The 9,857-nt window shown below is 45.2% G+C and overlaps 1 protein-coding gene across 1 annotated transcript; it reads left to right on the forward strand.

Moving 5' to 3' along the window:
- On the forward strand, positions 1–6,232 carry LOC144105535 (uncharacterized). The gene is made up of 4 exons (XM_077638657.1): positions 1–126; positions 2,541–2,718; positions 4,122–4,263; positions 6,033–6,232. The coding sequence occupies exons 1-4, from the start codon at positions 39–41 to the stop codon at positions 6,126–6,128; spliced, it is 504 nt and encodes a 167-aa protein (XP_077494783.1). The 5' UTR covers positions 1–38; the 3' UTR covers positions 6,129–6,232.
- Positions 6,233–9,857: the final 3,625 nt, after the last annotated feature.

Consider the following 9,857-nt stretch of genomic DNA (forward strand, 5'->3'; position numbering starts at 1 on the left):
CCTTACCTTGGCCGGCCCTCGCACGACGAAGCAGAGAGATGCTCTCCGCATTGGTGGTAGTCGCCTTGGCAGGCTCTCCGCTGGTAACAGCTTCGGTACAGACGCCTACACTTACATCATGCTCTAGTAAGTATGCAACCGCATTTAGTTTGCCCTCTGTTGCAGCGATAATATCCTTCACTTATAAAGTGAAAGTAAGCATGGAATCGTTGCAGCCTGGGCTGAGTTTAGGAAGTGGCGTTCGTGAATGACCGACCGTGTGTTTTAACTTAAGTGCCACGCCGAAATTTTTAACGTGCATTTTGAAAAAAAAAAGTGCCCCGTAATGCTGTACTTCTCGGAATCTACAGTTTGAGCACGTAACGTTTCAAACTGCCAACTACTGCACAACGCCAAATACTGGGCGCGCATTCTTTTGCCCCAGCCTTTATCGCTCAATACTAGTTGGATGAAAAAAGAAAAGTATGAACTGCAATGAATACTTATTTTTCCCCAACGCAACTGTGTAACACATGTACACATGTGGAGATGCAGCCGTTGCGTTAGCTGGTCACTTGATGTCGGTAATTTCTTCCCATTAACGAACTGTTATCTATAACAAAGTAGCTGCATACCACAGTTACTGACAGGGACGTATGCCCACAAATTGTTTAAATGCAAATTTTCAGCGGAGAATAGCATATGGATGGCATTTTTTTTCAAATATCATAGGATTCCCCTATAACGATCAGTATATCCGCAGATCTCAACTCGGTAGGCTTGCATTTCCTTCCTATTAACACTTCTGATGTCGTTGGTTTTTTGTGGAAGTCTCCATACGAGCGATGGAGGAACTTGGAGATAACGATTTTGATACGCATCGCAAGAATGGATTATTGCGTTCAATATTTCCATAAGGGAACTTTAGAATACTCCACAGTTGCGTCGCAACTAAAGTTGATGTCCAAAGATCCTGTATTTGGAACAAAACCAGAATAACGACACGCCGCGGTAGCTGGCAGCGTTGGCATTCGTTGGTCACCCTGTCCAACTCGACCGCGGTGGTCGCATTTCGGTGGAAGTGGAACGCCAAAGTGCCCGTTGTCTGTGCGTAGTCAGTACGCGTTAAAAGCCAGTAGTAGGTGGCTGAAATTAATCCACAGCCCTCCAATACAACAGCTTGGGGACCTTACGTCTGGCATATTTACCCCGCCATTAAACAAGGTGACTCATAAAACGAAAAAAAAAGGCAGACAAGAAGACCGATTCTGAGAGCATAGAACGGGATCTGCTACTACAGGTATTGCGAGCAGATGTCATGCACAGCCTTTGTCAAAAGAAAAAAGCCAAGTGGCTTGCTTCTAAGCCTTGTCGTGAGGCCTTGTTGTTATCCCTGAAAGTTCTTATTTCCTGGGGAGTGAGGGTGAGAATTCATCTCACCTTCAAGAGGTTTGCAACGGTGGTGATGAAAAACTAGCCTCACAGCACGGGCCATAGTGAAAACCCTTTGTCTCTTTACCTTCTACAAAGAGTGCACGTATCAAAATTGGCGGTTCGGTGCATTTACTTTCTGAATTTCAGCTCAGATTCAGGCAGCTTTGAGAAGATTGTGCGCAGACAGCGTAGTGAAGCCTAAACCAGTGAAATCGAAAGAAAATCCGCACGTTGTAAGAAGGAAATATTAAGAGTGCTCAGAACCGGGCCTAAAGCGCAATATGACGACAGGTAGGGCTAAACATGCATGATAAAGCGCACATTTATCTTATGCGAGCCATAACAATCACCGAAGCCTTCTGTACTATAGTGCATGCAGGGTGTAGAGTCTTGCAGAATGCTTTAGTCATAGCACTGCTGATGCGTGACGGAAAAACGCAGGCATCAGTTTCATAGAAATACACGGCAAGCCTAGCACAGCTCTTCACCTGGCGTAGTTTGTGCTGGTTCCGATTTTCCTCATAGTAATGCAGCGCGCCTGAAGACCACGGTGAATTCTGCCAGGTATTGTAGTGCTGAACTTGGCTGGGAGATCAAAATCATGCGCGTCGAAATACGGATCTTTTCCCGAAATGATTTGTACTTTGGATGATGGAGTTAAGAAAAGGTTTTCATAAGATTTACGAGCATAAACCAAGGCACCATGGCAACAACCTAGGAGTGACCTGGAAGCAACCCAGAGTGGCAAACCGGTGCTTCGCAGAAACGAAGACATGTCACGGAGGCAACTATCAATTCATGACCATATAGCTAAAGCTCCTATAATTAATTCCTAAGACGCGCACAAGGGTTAGGGTTGATGAAACATGTATGCGACCGAAAAGGAAACAGAAGTACTGAGATAATTCAGCCCCGTACTTATTCATCACACACAGTTACATCTATTACGCGAGCACTGCGGCAACAGCGTGCCCTCGCCAGGTAGTCAAACATATCTGTAACCTACTACTTGCGTGACGGCCAGTGAAGAAAACACGCGTTAGACGTTTAAGAGAGTACACGGAACCTGCAGCTCCGTTATTGAGGTGGGGCTAATGATTGCCGTCTTTTCTCTCTGATGGCAACAGGTTCCACAAAAGTTTCAGTGAGCGACGTGACCATCACAAACGCAAAGATTGGACAAACGATGGTCGTGGACTTCACCCTCAAGGTCAGCGAAGCGCTAGGATCGAATCCCACATTAAAAATCACCCTGCGCAAACAGGGCGGCTCTGAGATCCCATGCATAAACAACGTCGGATCATGGTACGTTATGTTTATCCGCATTCTTACCAGATTTTAAGGGCCGTATATTATGTTTTACAAAGGCTGTGAAGCCCCTCTCTGTTCGGCACAGTATTTGTTCCAGAATCAGAGAGACACATTACGAGGACGCCACGTCCCTCGTTAGTCCTTAAAACTCTGGAAGATTGAACGCTGAAGGGCGCATTTTTTTACCTTCTGGAACCTTTCCCTATAAGTTCTGAAATCCTTCTTCATTCACTTTTCACCCCAAAAACCCTCTCACATATCAAGGCTAGGTTTGTTTTATGGGGGTTTAACGTCCCAAAGCGACACTGTCTATGAGAGACGCTGTAGTGAAGGGCTCCGGATAATTTCGACCACCCGGGGGGTTCTTTAACGTGCACTGACATCGCACAGTACACGGGCCTCTAGAATTTCGCCTCCATCGAAATTTGACCGCCGCGGCCGGGGTCAAACCCGCGTCTTTCGGGCCAGCAGCCGAGCGCCATAACCACTTAGCCACCGCTGCGGCTCTAACATGTCAAGGCTAGGTCCAGTAGCCAATGTCGGAGTAATGTTGCTGTGACCATTGTATACTGAGGCACCGAGGCGGAGCACGCCTGCTTACGTCACTAAGGTTCTGTTTATGCGTGCACAAAGCGCTTAGAAGGAACAAGGGAATACTAATTTTAGACGCCTATTTGAACGCAAAGGATCACATAGGATAGCATAACTTTTTGTACTGTGGCGGCGACGCAGTTCAGGTCCCCTTTACGAATGATAAGACACTGATGACGCATCTTTTAAACTGTTCACAATAAATGTTTCCATTAAATTGAGTTGTGTGGCGAGCTCTTTCAGGCGTTTTGTAGCGAATAAAATCTCAGCTGAGGCACTGGAGGGACCAGATATAGGCAGCAAAAGTGATAAGCGCTGGCAAAGTTAAAATTCTAACTGGATTTGTTGGTCGTGTGAGGTTCGATAAACGAACAGGGTGAAGCTAATTGGACAGAGGAGACCGTGGATTGGCAGTTGACAACATCCGCCCATTATCTCCCCCGATGATTACAAAGAACTACGATTTCAGCGCTTTAAATAGATCGCACTGTCCTTTAGTTTACGTTAGATAAACTGATAAGTAAAATTACGCACATGCTGCTTGTTTGATGGGCTGATGTAGACCTCTGTTGTGTGAACTTAGTCGCCGAACCTACTTACATTTTCTTCCCAGTTATCCTCACTGAAGACACGCGGGCCACGGAATCGTAACGCAATCAGGTCTCTCTGTAATCCTCTGCAGATGAAAACTGTCTCTATGTGTTTGCTCGCGCATTTCCATCTGTCTGCCTGCGTATGTGCGTCTGTGTAGATCAACAAGTCTCTGATCTTCTGATTTGCAAGCAGAAATTTGTTCTTTTTTTCAGCACATACAAGCTCTGTGGAGGAACAAGCAGTGTCGAGCAAGGTCTGGCTGAGCAATGGAACAATCAGTGCCCAGTGCCTGCAATGACGGCAAAAGAATCCTTAAGCGCTAAGCTGGATCCCATCATACAAATCTTCACAGGCGTAAGTTTACAAAGCTGCATCGTTTGGCGCTTGAATCAAATTTATCGCACTAGCGCAATTTTATCCGCCATCTTGTTTCTAAATACTAAGGACCACTGTGTTGTACACGGGCCGGCGGTGAGGTGTTTAAATTAGGAGAGTGACTCATAATCGGAGGCACCCACTAGTTCCTTACTTCAAAACAGATTGGCCTAAAACGGGAATGGTCGGGAAGAGGCAGTGGTTGATTTGATAAGACTTCTTTACACAAATTTTCAACGTATAAGCTTCGACTGAAATATAAACTGGGGTAGACGGAGCCTTCCGCTTGGCATATTATGTATCGTATAAGCATGCTAAAGCTCTTCCGTGCTGAGAACTACCCCATCAGTTGCCCAGTATTTTGAAGTTCTAGAGCTTCTTCAAAAGACTTCAAAGGCTTCTATGCTATGCATAGTACATCCGTTTCATATAACTCAATATGTTATTCATTTAAAATTTTCGAGATTTCAAAATTGTCATTCAAGACAATGCTGTACTTAGCGGTTACTTGCTGATTCTTGTAAACTACACATTTCTTGTACATAGGGCTGCAGCGGTTCCCGTAATTCAACCCGAACCAGCGCTTGCCTTTTTTGTTTCCCCTTTCGATCTTGTCTTTCGCGCAGTGTTCTCACTTTTGTTTACTAGATTTAATGTGAATTCTAGTACGCGGCGTGTATCGTGGATGTTCTGGTATACAGAAGTTCTGGTGTACAGCTGTGTCGTGACACGACAAACAAGGTGGTAGTAAACAATGACACCGGTGAAGACAGAGTTTGCTTATGAAGTGCATTTTTTTGCTGTGTATACGTTTATTATCTAGCTTATTTGCGTATTTGTACTTATGCATATATAATAGTCCTCTCTGTATGAGTTCATAACACCGAGGACAGCAAAAAAATGGGAGAAAAATATCAGGGGGCGGGCACTTTGTTGACCTGAAGTGCGGTGAGGCGAAAGCCTTTATCGGGGTGTTGCTGCTTGGGTCGCTGATGTGTGGTAATAATAATAACTGGAGAAAGGAAATCGCGCAGTACATGCCCCACATCTCGGCGGACACCTGAACCGCGCCGTAAGTGAAGGGATATAAAGGATCGACTAAGAGAAGAAAGGAAGAAAGAGGCGCCGTAGTGCAAGTCTCCGGAATAATTTCGACTACCTGGGGATCTTTAATGTGCACTGACATCGCACAGCACTCGGGCGCCTGAGCGTTTCGCCACCATCGAAACGTAGCCGCCACGGTCGGGTAGCCCTGGTGCTCCGGATCAGTAGCCGAGGGCTCTAACCACTCACCACAGCGGCGGGTGAAGATGTGTGGTGAAGATGTTGATTACACACTACGAAGAACGTTTAGGCTTCCTTTCAGATCGGCCTTCAGGAGGCGTCTGGCAAGATTGCCTGGGAGGGAGCGCTCCTCTAGGAACGATGGTGGCGCCACTCATAGACGTCACACGCTCATCAGCCATACGGGTTTATCATTTTCTTTGCGATGCCACCAGGCTTATCTCAATTGATCGAGGCTGCGCGCATCGGCTTCCATCAAATTTCTAGTTGCTTTGGTACCTTATCTTGATGACGTCATCAGTTTGATTGACAGCCACAGTGTGACAATTATCTGTGGACATACCCGCTGGCGAGTCATGAGCCCTATACAGGTTTTCGCCTGAATAATTTTGATGCCGGAATGAAAGTGGCTCGATCACTTTCATAGGAATGTAACCAGCGCAAACTTTTGTTTTGTGTTTCAGGCTGCGCCAACGACGATTGCTATCGAACTTAAAGTATCTAACGGAGGAACCGTGGTCGGGTGCCAGTCGTTCCAAGCTATGATAGCGGCGGCTTGAACTGCAGGAAGCATGGAGGCTACCTCGGCAAGGTGAACGCCATAATCACCAGTTATGAAGGCTAAAACATTTCGGTTGTGAAGAATAAAGGTAGCAGAAATATTTACTGGTGGTCTCTCTCTTGTTGATGAATTGCACTTTGCCAAAGGTAACCTGTTGTCTGGACATATCTTGAACATGCCGGTAATCGGGACACTTTTTCTTATTTAGACAGCGAGACATGGCAACTTATCGCCAATGTGCGCTTTCATCTGCTCTATGATCGGAGAAGTTGGCACCCTTAGTAGCAGAGAATATTAAAGAGAGAATTCCTTGTTTTTGTAGCTACCAACCTTTGTGAGCCGCAAGGGATTAAAAGTAATGAAAATGCAGAAGTCACCATGACACATACCGGACGGTAATTGTCTCAAAAGTTATTTCCAGCACGGGCTCAGGACCTGTCTATATATGTTTTCTGTTACATTTGTTCACATATTTTCTATCCACAATTTCTCATTTTGTTGCTTTTTTGTATTCTCCGCTAACTATATTTTAACTTTGTACGACTGCTTCCTCATGGCCCTAATATTTTGGTAGTCTTGGAACTGAATTCGCCGCAGGTAAAGCTGTGTTGATTATCACCGGAACGGGGGCCTAGTGGTTTGAGACCGAATCGCATGAGGGAGGTGCGGGTTCGATCCCTAGCGGTAGCGGTTTCAAACAGGGATGTATTGAATGCGAGATTTCCTCTCGTATGGTGCTCGGCTTTTTTAAGGGGAAATGGTTGGGAAATGGGCCTTTGACCCCTCCTTGAGCAGACGAGAACACCTTGCGCAGTGGGGCTCTTACATCAGATACGCCTTTGCGCCATGAACATTCATCATCATGAGGGCTGTGATGCTTGATTAATAAATACATACAAGAGGAAAGGAGAAATACTTATCCTCGCAGTTTGTTGCCTTGACGGATTAGACCCCATTCGGCCTTCAGCAAGCCGAACATTCCTAGTGGTAGTAGTTGAATTTTAAATCAACGGTACCGCTGCTGTGACCACAGAAGTTAAAAATTTATGCTCAAAAGGCGCAGTTATCGTTTTAAGGACTTAACTTTGTGCGCCTTCTAAGGCGCCTCAGTGATATGTTGGTCTAATTTTGGCACAAAAAGAGATAGTGATTCATGTCACATGCTGACGAAGGTGCTTATTAGCTTTGAAGCGAAATGTCTTCTTTGCTTCGATGTGAACAAGCTACAACATTTGGTAAGTACATTATGCCACCTGGCTTCAGCCTCTGGCAATGAACATGCCACGCAAGTAAGTTATGCACTGCCGCGATGACGCCGGAACGACAAAGCTCAAATTGATACCACCTGTATGGACAACACCTGAATGTTTCATCCTGTTCGCGCGTCTTACATCACAGAAGTAATCTCTTTCTACTATAGCGAAGACAGATGATTCTCGCACCTGGGGTTCTAATGTGAGCCCAATTTGTGAACGATTGTCGCGTCTCGGAAGATTCAAACCGCGCCGTAAGAGAAGAGATAAAGGAGGGAGTGAAAGAACAAAGAGGTGCCGTAGTGGACGGCTCCGGAAAAAATTTCGACCACCCGGGGATTTTTAACGTGCACTGACATCGCACAGCACACGAGATCCTTTTTGTGCTTCGCCTACATCGAGACTGATAAAAAAACACACATAACATTGACAATCGCTGATGCAACCCACCAAGAAAGAGGAAACAGCGTATAACCACGTCAAGTACAAGAGGTGAGGGACACAAAGAAGGAAAAATAAAGGAGGGATGAGACGCAGATAAAAGAAGTTGTTGTTAGTTATTGTTGTTGTTGTTGCCTCAAAAGCGATGGCACACTGGGGATTGGCCAGGGTTTGGTGCAGATCCAAACCGGAGAAAATACATCCAGGTTTATCTCAAGCCACTTATAAATATTAATAAAGGAAGCTGTGAAAACAAAAAGCTTTGAGAGATCTCTAAGAAATCGGAAGGAAAACCGAGGAACCAAAGCGGTGAGGGTTGAAATAAATAAATTAAAGAAATAAATTAATATTGAGAGAAAAGTAAAAAACAACGAAAAGGTTACTCAAAAATCTCCCGGTTGCGATAGCACACCCGTGTACAAGCTCTAACACCTGCTTAAGGGCATGCCCTATGACGGTTGTACCGAAGGTAAGGAGGGCGGAACTTGTTGAACGGAATAATGGCGCACGATTAATTCAATTCAATTTTATTTTCACCAAAACAAAGTATACATGACGAAAAGGGGGGTACGGGAAAAAGCGGCACAATAGCAGCTTGGCAAAGCTTCAACCACTCTGGCAACAATGACGAGGACAGCAGGAGAGTACACTGTTGTCCTCTGTTGGAGCAAAAGTTGCGGAGCTCAAAGGTGAGGAAAATAACGACGAAGATAAAAGTAAAAAAATAGCGAGGAAAATACAAAGATAGAAGTTACGAGGTTGAAAGAAGGGGAGGATGAAGAAAACATATAAACGCAATCGGCATGAGGTGGGAGAGGGAGACCGAGGAGAAAGAACATGGCAGCAACGTTGGATTACCAAGACTGCGCAAGCGACTCAGCTTGGAACGGACGGTAAGAAAAATTTGGTCGGGGATGCAGCCGTTCCAGTGCCTGCATCAAACCCGTGTCTTTCAAACTGCGTTTGCACACAAAAGCGAACCCCTCCAAACCGTACACCTGGCCGGCACGATTCCTGGGCGCCAGCATGAGTACGTGATTTAGTGTTTTTGAAGAGAATGTCAGCAGAGGTGCCCACGCGCTGTGAAAAAGTAAGGGCGCTAGTGCAGACGAACGGCCGGAAACCGATTTTCAATTTCAGTATTTATGATCGCTATTATTAGTCGTGTTCGGACCGCCATAGTTTGATGGCGCGGCTTCCGCGCAAACATTTCTACAGGTTACTGACTGCATTTCTTTTATAGCTCGCGGCCAAAGTAAGCTTTCAAGTGGGGTGTATAAAACCCACATATTGGTAAAAATGGTGCTTGCAAATAAGAATTTGAAATTATGAGCTTAAAAATTAGAAAAGACATAGCTTTCTTAGATTCAAGGAGTGGGCGATAGTGTGAAACGCTCACTGATTGGTGGCTTTTATTGTTCTTTGTTGATCTGTTCCCTTGACGCATCATGACTTTGACAAGATAATAATTGTTAGTAGGCTATACCTGTACCTTACGTGATCTTTATAAGGCTGTCAGGGCCAAATAAAGTTCATTCAGTGGAAGTTTAGCGCTCGTGTTGTGTCCCCTCAATTGTGTGCGCTATGGATCCTCATGTTGACTACCCACTAACCCCCACCCTTCTGAGCTCCCAAGTTAACCTATAAATACGTAACCTGACCGAAAGTCTCATGAGATAATTTTCTGTCATTACATACAAATACAGATACTCTTACAGCAGTCGAGGATCTCACCTTGTCGTGACGACAGAAATTCTTGTCTTACGAAAAGAAATTTCTGTCGTAACAAAACACACATTTTGTAGTATTTACCAGGCGTTTTTTGACACAACAAAGCCACCAGATTTTTCGCATGAAGAGGTGAGTGGCATTTGAGAACCCGCATGTCGCGTTTTACGACTGGGAAGTTGCGACAATAAACATATGAACTTAGTTGAGATATAACTGAAGTCCACTCTCCAGGCAATGCGCTCCCCCGTGCACTGGGAATTCTTGAGTAGCGCCCGCTAACAGATTTGAAGGTCCTCGGCTGG

This window comes from Amblyomma americanum, chromosome 9 (genome assembly GCF_052857255.1).
Source record: "Amblyomma americanum isolate KBUSLIRL-KWMA chromosome 9, ASM5285725v1, whole genome shotgun sequence".
NCBI classification, from domain to species: domain Eukaryota; kingdom Metazoa; phylum Arthropoda; class Arachnida; order Ixodida; family Ixodidae; genus Amblyomma; species Amblyomma americanum.

Coding starts and splice junctions, on each gene's coding strand:
- LOC144105535 (XM_077638657.1), top strand. CDS start 39: ATGCTCTCCGCATTGGTGGTAGTCGCCTTGGCAGGCTCTCCGCTGGTA. Junction 127..2,540: donor TACACTTACATCATGCTCTA/GTAAGTATGCAA, acceptor TGATGGCAACAG/GTTCCACAAAAGTTTCAGTG. Junction 2,719..4,121: donor ATAAACAACGTCGGATCATG/GTACGTTATGTT, acceptor TCTTTTTTTCAG/CACATACAAGCTCTGTGGAG.